At 35.6% G+C, this 13190-nt stretch overlaps 2 protein-coding genes across 4 annotated transcripts; both read left to right on the top strand.

Moving 5' to 3' along the window:
- Positions 1 to 2546: 2546 nt before the first annotated feature.
- On the top strand, positions 2547 to 8146 carry LOC134817934 (uncharacterized). Of its 3 annotated transcripts, XM_063827308.1 has the most exons (5): positions 2547 to 2608; positions 2781 to 2947; positions 3081 to 3120; positions 7488 to 7516; positions 7933 to 8146. In XM_063827308.1, exons 1-5 carry the CDS (start codon positions 2557 to 2559, stop codon positions 7972 to 7974), a joined length of 330 nt encoding a protein of 109 aa, XP_063683378.1. In that variant the 5' UTR covers positions 2547 to 2556; the 3' UTR covers positions 7975 to 8146. The 3 variants fall into 3 exon arrangements, with proteins under 3 accessions (XP_063683378.1, XP_063683377.1, XP_063683376.1); XM_063827307.1 differs by lacking the exons at positions 7488 to 7516; positions 7933 to 8146 and adding an exon at positions 3290 to 4513 and having other exon boundaries at positions 3081 to 3149; XM_063827306.1 differs by lacking the exons at positions 2547 to 2608; positions 2781 to 2947; positions 3081 to 3120 and adding exons at positions 6831 to 6900; positions 7071 to 7237 and having other exon boundaries at positions 7448 to 7516.
- Positions 8147 to 11034: 2888 nt separating this feature from the next.
- LOC134818461 (uncharacterized) lies at positions 11035 to 12545 on the top strand. The gene is made up of 4 exons (XM_063828030.1): positions 11035 to 11107; positions 11450 to 11613; positions 11920 to 11988; positions 12104 to 12545. The coding sequence occupies exons 1-4, from the start codon at positions 11056 to 11058 to the stop codon at positions 12143 to 12145; spliced, it is 327 nt and encodes a 108-aa protein (XP_063684100.1). The 5' UTR covers positions 11035 to 11055; the 3' UTR covers positions 12146 to 12545.
- Positions 12546 to 13190: the final 645 nt, after the last annotated feature.

The raw sequence follows: 13190 nt of genomic DNA on the forward strand, positions 1-13190 counted from the left end.
AACCCTCTGGCTCTGATCCAACCTTAACCCTTACCCAATCCCTAACTAAGCGCCTACGCTAAAATCCTAACGATAAATAAGACCCAATTCCTTATATGGCCATCGAAACAGTATTTCCCCGGTAACTGGCCAGGTTGGCATTTTAACCCTGTCATGTGCGGTGATTCGAAAAAGATATATGAGACAAGAAAAACGCATCACACAGGACGCGAGGTATTGAGTTAGGCCTCCTCAGACTAACTTAGTTACGTGTAACTTTATTACATCTTACACCTGAGTTTAGCTCCATTCATCTGCAAGTTTGTTATATATTTTTAATAATATATTTTTTAAATAATATTTTATTCTTATTTTTTTAATGATATTTTTTATAATATTTTATTCATAGTTCTAATCGAGGTGCGAAGTAAATAGTTAGTGTTATTAACGTCTTAGCTACTGGTTTATAAGCTTTTTCTTTTGGTGCTATTAACTTATGCATTTATTAACTAAACCATTTTTCTTTACACCTTGATTCATGAAGGTAAACACGCCGTCCGTCTGTATACCGTGGATTGTGTGAACTGTAGTACTAGTAGTAGTACACATCTTACTATATATAAGGCGAGACGATATCTATATCAATATGGATCCGTGCCATTTTACTGACACCACGGCATCAACTTTGTCGCGACTTTCCGCAAAAACCGTAAAAGATTTACAACTGAAATTTTTTACTGGTCAATGCTTAATGGCCTTCAAATTAGCATGAAAAAATAAAAAATTGGCCAAGGAATAAGAATTTTAGTGCCCAAAATTTGGACTCCCAAGTGGTGTCAAAAACGCGAATTAAATAGGTAATAATTATTTTAGTGTCTCGAGTCTTGACACCGCTTTAGGGTTAGACGGGATCCTGCTAGTATTGATAATGATATAAGAGTATAAGAGTATATGTGCACATATAATCGTGATGATTTTCCCTTTCAGACTGTACAATTCTTAGAATAGAAAAGTAATGCCCTCGTAACCCCCCCCCCCCCGTCGTAGCCCCCCCCCCCCCCCCTGTGCCCCCCTCTTAGCACTATGCTGGGTGTTTATCGAGCTACAATGATGAGATTGTGGAATATTTTATTCCGTTTATTGTATAATTTTTCCTTCACTACGACTAAGACGAAATACCGGAGCCAGTTCCTTAATCCTTGTGTAATGTGTTCTACTGCCAGGAAACATGTTGGTTTCTCCATTTTCTCCATTTTAAAACCAATTTTAAACACGCTAATACAGCACTTCTGTAAAAGTTACTAGCTGTCGGCACTTTATAGCTGGATAGTGACAGACAAACACAGCTAGGAGTTGAAAGGTATCGTGGTAGTGTTAACAACCAGTTCATATGAGCTATTGATCTCTTCCTAGTTGTCTGGTTGAAGTTGGCGTCTGATTATAATATAAATGTGCCGTAAAATAGGGAATTGTTATTATTTTGTTATTATTTTGAGTGATGATCCACGTCAACTTTAAAAAGCTCCGCTGAAGTCGGAATCATGGTGGAATTATATCTTTATTCGTTTAGTATATTCAATGTATAGGGGTCGTTCACATATTTCGTAATCATTTTTTGGAACATTTTTATCCCCCCCCCCCCCTCCGTAATCAGTTTTACACATATAGCTATTGTGTCAAAATTACACCAGCCGTAATCATTCGGAAACCCCCCCCCCCCCCCCCCCCCCTCAGCTGATTACGTTATTATTGAGTTATTTTTATATTTTGCAGGTGTCACTTTGTTGTAATACCTTTTTGCTGTATCTCTTAACGAGACACCTCTTAAATAGTAGTTCCAAATTGAAATATAAACCCATCGTACATGGTATGTGTAATAATCCTGCTAGATATATGGCAAACGTTCCTCAGAGGTGATGACTATTCATCGCATCATTTATAGCGCTTCAATATTGTACATAGCACATATTTGAAGTTCTAAAGCTAAAGTAAGAAAATCTAAATTCGTGTGAACTGCAGTATTAATTTATATTTTCGGAGATTTTTACGATTTCCGTGTTTAGTTGTAGTTGAGCATGGAATGAAACCAGAAATTCAATGCGCATCAAACAGGGACAAAAGGATTTCGCGATTATTTTGGCCAAAAATAGCGATACCGCGAATTTTAACAGACTATACATTAAACTATACATAAAATTTGTCGCAAATAATGGGAAAAAACGCGATTCTGTACATGCCGCGATTTCCTTTTGTCCCTTTGCCATCAAAGAATAAAATATTCTCAGGTCTTACTTTCGGATTTATTCTATGATTAGATTGCCATATTTTTAACTCGGTGCCTATAATTGTCACTTTACTATCTCATTATATTCTCGATTAAAACTTTCTTGTATTGATCAATTTTGAAGGAACCTATCTTTTTAGTTCAAAAGACAATTTCCTGGGTGTGACGTTTTTTTGCTCCCAGTCCCATGAACCCCAAAATTATTTTATCAATCAGAGCTCAGGAGTTTTACAGTAGTAATAATGATTTAAGTATGCACATTAAATCATTATCTCTCAGATCTAGCTATAATTATGGGTGAATGGGCACATGGACTTATGGGATGTATGGATGACATTGGAACCTGTGAGTAGATAAATATATATTTTTAAAAAGTACTTTCTTCGTATTATTTCACTTTAATGCTCAAACTTATTTTGTTCTGAAAGTCCTCGTGAACTTTTAGGACCAAGGACTGTAAAATTTATTAATAAAACAGTTATGAAAACTCAACAATCTCAGATCAGTTTTCCCACAGGTTTGATAGCATGGATAGTACCCTGTGTAACATTCGGACAAAACGCGGAGGCAGCTGGAACCGCTAGTTCTTGTCTAATCGGAGGTATCTTGTTCCTCATTCCTCTGGTGAATCTTGTGTGCTGGTTTCAAACAAGAGGGGCAATTAGGGAACAACATGGAATTGAGGTAAGGAGATTCCCACAACAATCGTTAAAACAGCGTATATTATGGGATCGCTTAGCCGACCAACCGAAATTGAAATAAAATTTGTTCACAAATTCATTGAATTGCAATAAGCTTTAATTTCAACTACCCTCAGGGTTCGTTAGTGTCTGATATTCTGGCTATCTTCTGCTGTCCACTGTGCGCTTTGGTACAGGAAGCACAGGTACGTTAGTTTAACTTACTTGATTTAGAATATATAACTTTTAGGATAAAACCATCGAGTAGGTATTCAAGGATGATATATCAACATTCCATATGTACCCAATATTTTATCAAACTAAAAAATATACTCCACATTTTCAGCAAGTCAAGTCCGGTCCAGGTGGAGGCGTTGCCAGATCCTAAGTCTCGTGGGCTACCTATAAGTGTCCGAACTCGAGAAGGTTATAGAGGAAACTACAAATATTCACCATTTCTAATCATCTACAGAGATTTGTCAAGGTGCTCGACAGTTTTAACTTAAAGGTTAATTTGTTTTACATTCGGCATTAGAAGTTGGTGTAGATTTTGTTTGGATAGACAATATACATAATATTGTGATTACATAGTAATATAGATTCGTTTTTTTAGCTTTTCTCACTAAATGTTTGTGTTTAGAACTTATTGAAGATATTGAATGGCGAATTTCCTTTTTACTAGAGTTTAGTCTTTTAATAAAGCATGTTTTCAACCAAACTATATAAAATGAAATTTCAGGGTGTTTCAAATGTCTTGTTAGGATGTACTTTTTGAATAATTTGTTATCCATTTGTCTAACGTCCAAACAGTGGTTAAGGGTGTTCCAGTTTCCTTGCTGATCGCTTGGGAGAATTATTAAGCTTTCTCTTAATTTTCTTGATATTCGATACTGATCTCCTTCTTAGAACTCCCCAAGTTAGTATAATATCAATCTACTTTATATAGAGCTGTATTTGTACTGTGCACAACAGCAAGACAGTGACGCTTCCGATACCATACACATAGATGCTTCATCGTGCACCGGACAATAAAATACTGTATTCCATGCCGTGGTGTTTCTTCAGCAATTAATTCTCAGTCAGATACTGCATTCATGGTGGCTGGGCAAATTCACTGTTGAATCATTTTGCAATTTATTTGTCCATCAGAATTGCTGTTAATTTATATTTTTGATTTTACCTCGGTTGCTAGGGGACCGATTCCGGCTGCTTATATGGTGGTCATGGTAACGTAAAACATTCAGAAGTCACCATTAAACCTTAAAACTACAAGTAACGTTTTACACAATGAAGTTTAGACAAATGGATAAAAAGTTATTAAAAAAGTACATTCTAACAAGACTTTTGAAACACCCTGTACTTGTAGTTGTTACAAACCAGTTCTTTGTTATTTAGATTTATTAATTATATTTATAATTATTATTCATAATTATCTAATATCTTCTTATCTTGAATTCAACTGTTATTGGCAGAGTTTTTTTTCGGGAGTTTATATAATCCCAAATTGAGTTTTTTATTGACATAATATACATATGATATTTAGCACATCACAGTAATCAAAACTTGCGAATATTACTTTTACTTTGTATGATTTAGACAAATAAAACTCAATGCACACGATCCGGAAGTATTTCCTCGGCTTCTTTATTTTCCTGATCTTTTCAAGAAATATTGAAAACTTTCCGCCAGAGAAGAAGTAAAATTAAGCTAAGTCCTGTAGGTACCTACTACCTATCTAAAAATAAAGAAAAAATAAAACTTCGATAGTTTCAAAACAGCATTATCTATCACTATGGGAATGTAACGACAACGTGTTTATCACACGATTCATTATCTCACAAACGTCCAGATATTTTCATGATAAGAAAAGCTACTGCTGTTACCATGTTATATGTTTCCAAGATATTTTAATAACTTAGTTTAATACTGTGTTAATACAGGCGTAACGTTGCCTGTTGGCCCCCCCCCCCCCCCCCCCCCCGCCGAAAAAAGCGCCCCCTGTTGGCGCCCCCCTCCCCTTTTGGTGCCCCTCCCTAAAATTGAACAATTTAGGTGATTTTAGAGGATACGCCGGTAAAATCTCTAACACAGTCTGTGCCACTTCCATCTACTCCCAGCAAATACCACAAAATAAAAATGGACCAGTATTAATCAAATCATTCATATCATATCTCGATTTACTGGGCCGCGGCTCAGCCTGTCATTCCGCCGAATCTCTATTCTATTTATGAACATGATAGCCTGAGGTCCCCAGTTAAATCTCGATATCTTATATTACAACTCTTATCTTGGTAACGTGTTCCGGTCCAAGTTTAACCCTCGCCACCATGATGTGCTCCTCATACGGCCCAGTTATCTCTCTCAACCTCCGGGTTTTGGGAAAATGTACTGATAGTGCACAGTTGCAATTTTACAGCCGTCCGTATTTTACATCCGTTAAGTTTGCAGACGAATTGTATATTGAGGGTGCGTTATTGTTATAGATGCACTAATGCGGCGTATGTTTATAGTCTTATAGATTGGCAAAAAGCAAGACTTATTTAACATCCTTAATATACATACTATAAAATACCTTATTTTTAGTTCCCTCTATACCTAGAAAAGTAAAGGAACAATATTCTCTTCTAGACTCTTCAGATAACGGGTGATATATTTGAAATTCGAAACCAAGACTGGTTTTAGAACTTTATGACACGTGCAACCCTTCTTATCACACGTGTTACCCTCCTTCACAATTTGTTAAGGTTAAGGTAACCCTAGCAACCTGTGATGAACACTAACAGTGACGCGATCATAACCTTCGTTAGAATTAGTAGGCGGTGGCCGGTGTTAGGTTACTCAAAACTACTCACGGTTTTGTTTCTCGTTACTTTGTGTTAAGGTGGGATCATTCTACCTTCAAGTTAATAGGGGTCGGTTCCAGTGAAGTGGTCTTTATTTCCAGCTCCAGTATTATAGATAGTATTGTTAGACGTTAGTGCTGGTATAGTTCAGTGTAAATGCAATGTTGATTTACTTCTAAAATCAAAATTTTGAAAAATATTTACAGCTCTTATATTATATTTATAAATTAAAATGCAATCCAACAGAATCGCAACCGCATCGAAGGGCCGTGTCGTTTGTGCGGCAAAATTTGTATGTTGTAAATGTAGTGTTCCTGTAATGTGTCGTTTGTAATTTAAAAAAAGTATTATTTTAAATATTCGTGGTATCATATGCCACGCAAGATATCAAATATGTTTTGAAACAATCCTTAAACTCAATTCACTTTGTTATTTGTAATGAACATTTTTTGTATTTGATGAACATTTTTTGCACGATCGTTTGGTCGTGTAAATAGTATAAGACATTAGTAATGCGATCGTGCAAATTTTAATTATAATTTGAACAAGTAACTGGGTGATCGAGCCATACTTTCTGATAGTACAATTGCTTTTTCATACTGAAATCAAAATTTCACGGTATTACTGCATTCAAAATATAGCGCTGTAAAACTTTACACTAGCCATGTCCCTATATCATATACAATATCCATATGTAATATGTACTTGTAGGCATCCACACTCTGCAGCCTTATGATCCCTATCATTAAGTACAGGATCCTTATACCATTCATAGTGAAACTTTCTCTTTTGAATATAGTTTACTGCTTTATTTCGGCCCGTTGCCGCCAACTTCTTTAACTTGCTACTGTCCAGTTTTTTTTCTCATGTTTTATTTCACCTCAAAGTTCAAACATGTCCCACCCCTTAGGATAGCTAGGGAACCTTTTTTAGATTGTTGATAATTAGTTAAGACTTATAACCGATTAATTGACAATTTAAGATGGCCTGATTAAGCATCCTCATGGTCATGCATATATTGTCAATAATCAATAATATTTCCAAAGCTATTAGTATTACACAATGGGCGATTGGGCGCACGGACTATTGGGCTGCTTTGATGACTTTGGAACATGTGAGTTGTAGCACAGGAAAATCATTATCATTTTCTTATGATCTTATAAGCTTGCAATCTAAAGAATGTCCATATGTTTGTTTGTAGTTTAATTTTTTTTTACTGGATGTGATCATTGTTCAAATTGAGGTTTAAATTATAATCTTCCAGTATTAATTTCTTGAGTTTAGGTATTATCGCGTGGTTCGTGCCCTGTGTAACATTCGGACAAAACGCCGAGGCAGCTGGAACCGCTAGTTCTTGTTTGATCGGAGGTATCTTCTTCCTCATTCCTCTGCTGAATATTATCTGCTGGATTCAAACAAGAGGGGCAATTAGGGAACAACATGGAATAGAGGTAACCAGCCTTGCTAATGGAAGTATTTATAAATCTTGTTATACCAATATTACCCGCCAGCATAATTCATAATTTTTCATTTTCCCTTCTCACTCTTCAATTATATATTCACTGATGAGCTGCCAACATTATAATTAAAACGCCTAATATGCAATTAAAGTTTCAGATTCTAATTAAATTTTCAATTTTGTTAAATCTCGCTCATTACAGGGATCGTTAGTTAGCGATTTGTTGGCTATTTGCTGCTGTTCTCTTTGTGCTCTAGTGCAAGAAGCACAGGTTAGATGTTTTGTACTTTCGTGTCGTCAGATAACTTGATAAGAATAGAATGCTAATCAATTAAGTCTAAAGTTTATTAATTGTGGTTCAATTTTAAGACACATAAACGGAAAACATGCAATTTATTTCATATTGCAATATATAGTACTAGTATATATATATATAATAATAATATTTCATATTGCCAATGCTAAATATGATTTTCATCGAACTGCTTGATTTACCTATCTGAACGTAGAATTGTTTAAAATATAATCAATAACCTCTTGAAAGGTTAAAATTAAAATTTAGCGTTGCAGTAATTTTTACATTTAAGTACTAATGTTAATTTTTTATTAAAGTTAAAATAACGAGTAAATTTGTATAAAATATTTTGTATCTATAACAGTCCAATAACAGCTCATTTATCGTTGCAGCAAGTAAAAGCAGGTCCCGGAGCAGGGGTTTCTCGAGCATAACTACTAGCTTCTGCTTATAGTGATGAAACAATTCTACTTGTTGTAGTGATGAAGCACCCTTACCTAAAGAATTACGAGCTGTTACTGCAGCCATATTCAGCCCAACTAACATTATATTCAATCAATTATTGTGTCATTGAGTATAATTACTTATTAGATTACATTAAATTTAGATGAAGACTCGCCTTTTTGAGTATATAAACTATAATGGGTAATACGTTAGTATGTTGTTGTTAATTGTTGTTAATGTTAATTGTAATGTTATTATCACATTTCACAACTACGTCTACAGTCTAACTCTATATATATAGTACACAGTAAAACCCCGATTTCCCGCTAACCCCGATCTACCGCGGCCATTTCTTCCCCCAAATAAGGCTTAACAAAAACATACATAATGTAATTGTAAAAGTGTAAATAATCAAAACCCTGATTTTTCGTAAACCCCGATTTACCGCGGCTTTTTCCTTTCTCCCAAAGTACTCCGCAGTAAATTAGGATATTACTTGTTACTGACAGTGACAACTGTATATTTATAATGTATTTGAAAACTACCGAAATGTGGGTAATTTTAGCTGTGCAAAGATTTGACCGCGAAAATTTTTCCTCGTGAGTCTGGAATCGCGTTTGAAACTAAAATAAAAATAAAAGACATAATAAATACCAAGTAAGCAAGTAAAAAAACAAACAATCATTCATCATCATCATACAATATACAAATTTCTCATATTGCATATGTTAAACTTTAATATTGAATGTACTTTATGAAGGTTTGATTGTTGACAAAATTGGTCCGTTTGGGGACTTATTTAAATTTGACCATTGTTAATGGTTTGGCCCGGCGCGCGCTACTTCGTAGCACGTCCATCGGGCCATTTCGAGAAAAAAGCAGCGCGCGCTACTTCGAAGAAATTTAGACGAGTAACATCCGTCAAGGACTTACTGTAATGGTGATTTGGGCATGATCAAAAGGCATTTATAAAAATATAACCGTCCGTGCGTAATCAATAATCTAAAACATAAAACCTTAAACTTAAAGTTCGAGCGGGTACATTTTACTGAGCGGCGCTTAGCCTGTCATCCCGCTTAATCATTAATCCGGAATCTCTATTTTATGTTTATGAAAATTATAGCCTAGGGTCCCAGGCCAGGCTGACCACAGGTGGCAGGTAAGTGAAACAAAAAAGTTTGTAGCGCAATGCACTACTGACTACTGGGCCGGCCGCGCCGAGCTGCGAAGGTGGAAGGATTGACATCGTCAATTAAGAAAAAGTAATCTAATAGTAGTTTGGTAAATTTTTGGACGCTGATTTCGAATCAATATCCCATGTCATGACGTAAAATAAAAATGATTCACTAGAGAGATATGGACAAAAAACTATTTTATATTTTTGTCACGTGACAGGCTAGTAAATTGTAAAACACAAATTCGATTACTGAGCACTTAGGGCTCGAGCACCGGTTACCAGTAACTTAACTGTTAGTGTTAGGGCCGGGTTAATTAGCAATTAGGCATTAGGGTTAATGGTTAAAGTAGAAGGTTGTGGATATGGGAAACAGGATAGCTTCGTTCGGGTTTATGGCTAGGGTTAGAGTTGAGATTAGAGTTTATGTATGATGTAAATTGTAGCGCGATGCACTACTGGGTCGCGCGCGCATCAAATAATGCTTCTCGCAACCACGTATGCAGATTGGCGAAATGCGAAGGATTGACATCGTGAATCAATTCATGATGATGAATCGAGATAAATTATTTTGCAATGTAAACATTACTGATTTACTGGGCCGCGCTCAGCCTGTCATTCCGCCGAATCTCTATATCATGTTTATGAACATGATTATAGCCTGAGGTCTCCATGATCCAGGTAATGTATACAAACAACAAAGTTATTATATGCTCTTATACAAATCACTTGGAATACTTTTGAAAGAGAATAATAATAACAAGCTCAAAAACGCTACTGACGTATTTATTGTAGCGCGATGCGTTACTGTGCCGCGCCGCGCACTTAATAAGGCTTCTCTGGCTAGATCGGCGAGATGCACTACTGTGCCGCGCCGAGCTGCCATGAATTGACATCGTCAATTAAACGTATTTACTTATAATTCGCCCGCCCAAAAATTTCACCCGACGTGACTTTGGTTTTTATGGTTTTGCAGCCGTAAAAAACGGTTTTACATAAACCCTAATCCCAACCCTAACCCTAACCATAACCCCGAAGCTAACCATTACCCTTACCACAACCCTAACCCTAACCCGGGCTCAAAACAATCGAATTTGTATTTTACTAGCCTTCGGCGGCGCACGAAAAGTGGCATGCAACGTATGTCAAATCACGTGACCAAAACGGGTTTTTTTGCCCACAGCTCTCCAGGGAAGCATTTTAACCCTACGTCATGGGGGGTGATTCGGAATCAGCGTCCAAAAATACACCAATATTGATCACTTTCATGCCCAAAGGGCCTTTTTACAAGAATTTTCTTAAAATTTGGGCGAGCGATTTAGTAGGAGCGGACGTATTTCTCCATAAAAAGCACAATAGCGTAGGAAGATTTTGTCGATGGGCCTCGAAAGTGATCTTAAATGATTCCCCGTTCAATTTTGGTCTAGGAACGCCAACTTAGTGCACAATCAAGCAAGTTATAGACATATTTCAATTTTCATACGTATCAAATTGGATGTACTTTGTACTTTTGGCGGAGATATATTGTATATCGTGCGCACTCTCAACTCTCCATCCACGCATGGCAGTCCACGCGCAAGTTAAACACGTGCTAGATGTTGTTAAACAGAGACGCGCTAAAACTCCGCTTAAACCTGCGCGCTAAAACTCCGCTAAAACCTGCGAGCTTCTTTCACTACCTTGTTTTGTGTTTTCGTTCGCGTGTAATGAATGATTTACGTTTTGACAGCGCTTGGTATAGTACTTTTAAAAATAGAATTCCAGTTAACAAGTTTTCATATTTATAAATTTAATGCCAATGGTATGCTTCACGCTATAAAATATTAATTGTTTTCCATAAAACGTCCGTTCATAAATAAATATAAATATCAATATTATTTTTGAAAGGAACTACAAAATGGGTGAATTTGCACACGGTCTTTTTGGCTGTTTTGATGACTGTGGAACATGTAAGTTGTTGCACTGATTTATAAATTTACAAAAATTGTTGCAGTTTGCACATGCAATAACAAATAAGCTCAATAACATTTAAATATTGAGCCTTTTGGCTAGAGAATACTTTCTTAGATATTTTGGACAGTTTTTAATATTGGTAATGTTAATCAATTGTAATTGATTGATATGTAATATTTAGGCCCGTGGCCAGTTTTCATTATATTTATATAATTGAGCTTATTATAACCATTTTCAATTTTTTTGTACTCGAATAAGCTAAAATTTACCACAACTGCAGAATATGCAGTTGGTTAAATATACCTTTACTCGAGTCAACCAATTTTCGAAACACTCAGGTTTGATGTCCTATTTTCTTCCTTGCTACACGTTCGGAACAATCACCGAGGCAGCCGGAACTGCTAGCTGTGCTCTCGGAACTATCCTCTTCTTCGTTCCTCTTGTCAACATATTCTGCTTTGTAAATACAAGAATGGCCATGAGAGAACAGCATGGAATTATGGTAATTACTATACTAGCCTTGTCTTGATATAATAATAAAATTTCTGGTTTCCTCTCAAAATCAGTCTGATATAAATGTTGCAGAGTTTGAAAATACATATGACCGCCGTCCGCCGGTAAAACTGTTCAACTTCAAAACTGTTACGGTTTTAGAGTTTTAATCATTTACAATGACAAATTTCAGGACTCTACATGCAATGATCTGTTTGCGATATTTTCACTGATGCTGCAAACATTATAATTAAAACGCCTAATTAAAGTCCCAGACATTTTCAATTTTGCTAAATCTTATTCATTACACTTACAGGGATCGTGTACTGAAGATGTGTTAATGACACTTTTCTGCGGTTTTTGTTCTATAGTGCAACTAGCTCAGGTCAGTTCGCCTCAGTTAATACTAAGAATAAAAACGTGTGAAATGTAAGGCAAATTAATCCAGTGCCACTTGCCAGCTTCTTAGATATCATCTAATCATATGTTAATCATTGCAGCAAATAAAGGTGACTCCCGGGGCAAGCGTTGCTCGAACATAAAGTTAACTACTACCATCGATGAAGTGATTCTAACAGTAGGACTCAGGAATTGTCAGTATTTGGAATTATGATAAATTCGTCAAATCCTGCCTTCTGAAAGAGCATAAAAAATAAACGTGGAGCACGATTATACAGCTTTAGATAATTAGTATTTTAGGACCTTAGCTACGTTATTAGAATTGTTATGTTTTTAAATATTGCTGAATCATACTTTCAACTTTTAGAAGTGAAAACATTAAATAAATTATGGATAGCAACGGTGTGTTATAATATAACTGATTTTTGTGCAATTTAAAATGTTCATTTGTGCAGTGCCAGTATATCTGTATACGTTAATCTATTAAGATTGTTATTGTCAAAAGTTATAGTCAAAGAATACTAAATTTTCTATCAAAAGTTACATTCCAATTTTCTTTTGTATTCGACGACTATCGAATATAGATTTGAATACCCCGATTCTGAAAATAAAGACATTACAATAAACCCACCACTTTATATTATAATTAAATGGAATCACCCAAAAGAAATGATTAGGAATCGGACAATATTTATTAATACTAAGGGGACACCAGCAAACTCTCAACCATATAATAACTGCATATTGCAATATTGGAAATTATAGATATAACGTCATTCATAGTCATAACTTCGGTCGGATAATGGGTATGCACTTGTGACTTGGAGATCACAGTATTCACATTATTCTTTGACATGCAGCTAAAAACAAAGAAGCGCAATTTGAATATTGGAATGAGCCACCATAAATTTCCCGACAAAGATTTGATAATATCATTTATGATACTTTGCTTGTTGCTTGACTCAAAAATACCTCAGAACTTTCTGGAATGATAAATAAAAGACGATCTGCTAGCTGAACCTGTATACGATACTTGATAGTGGGTACCACTGATTTTTATCAACTTTAAAATCACTTGAATTGAAACTAATAATTACTTGACTGGTCTGAATTTACCGCCAAAGATACTGATTTTGAGAATAACCTTTACGTAACGTGATAAATGATTAAATTGTTATTGCTTTATTG

This window comes from Bolinopsis microptera, chromosome 7, assembly GCF_026151205.1.
Source record: "Bolinopsis microptera isolate Bmic1 chromosome 7, MBARI_Bmic_1.0, whole genome shotgun sequence".
Lineage (NCBI taxonomy): Eukaryota > Metazoa > Ctenophora > Tentaculata > Lobata > Bolinopsidae > Bolinopsis > Bolinopsis microptera.

Coding starts and splice junctions, on each gene's coding strand:
- LOC134818461 (XM_063828030.1), top strand. CDS start 11,056: ATGGGTGAATTTGCACACGGTCTTTTTGGCTGTTTTGATGACTGTGGA. Junction 11,108..11,449: donor TTTTGATGACTGTGGAACAT/GTAAGTTGTTGC, acceptor CGAAACACTCAG/GTTTGATGTCCTATTTTCTT. Junction 11,989..12,103: donor CTATAGTGCAACTAGCTCAG/GTCAGTTCGCCT, acceptor TAATCATTGCAG/CAAATAAAGGTGACTCCCGG.
- LOC134817934 (XM_063827308.1), top strand. CDS start 2,557: ATGGGTGAATGGGCACATGGACTTATGGGATGTATGGATGACATTGGA. Junction 2,609..2,780: donor TATGGATGACATTGGAACCT/GTGAGTAGATAA, acceptor GTTTTCCCACAG/GTTTGATAGCATGGATAGTA. Junction 7,517..7,932: donor CTCTAGTGCAAGAAGCACAG/GTTAGATGTTTT, acceptor TTATCGTTGCAG/CAAGTAAAAGCAGGTCCCGG.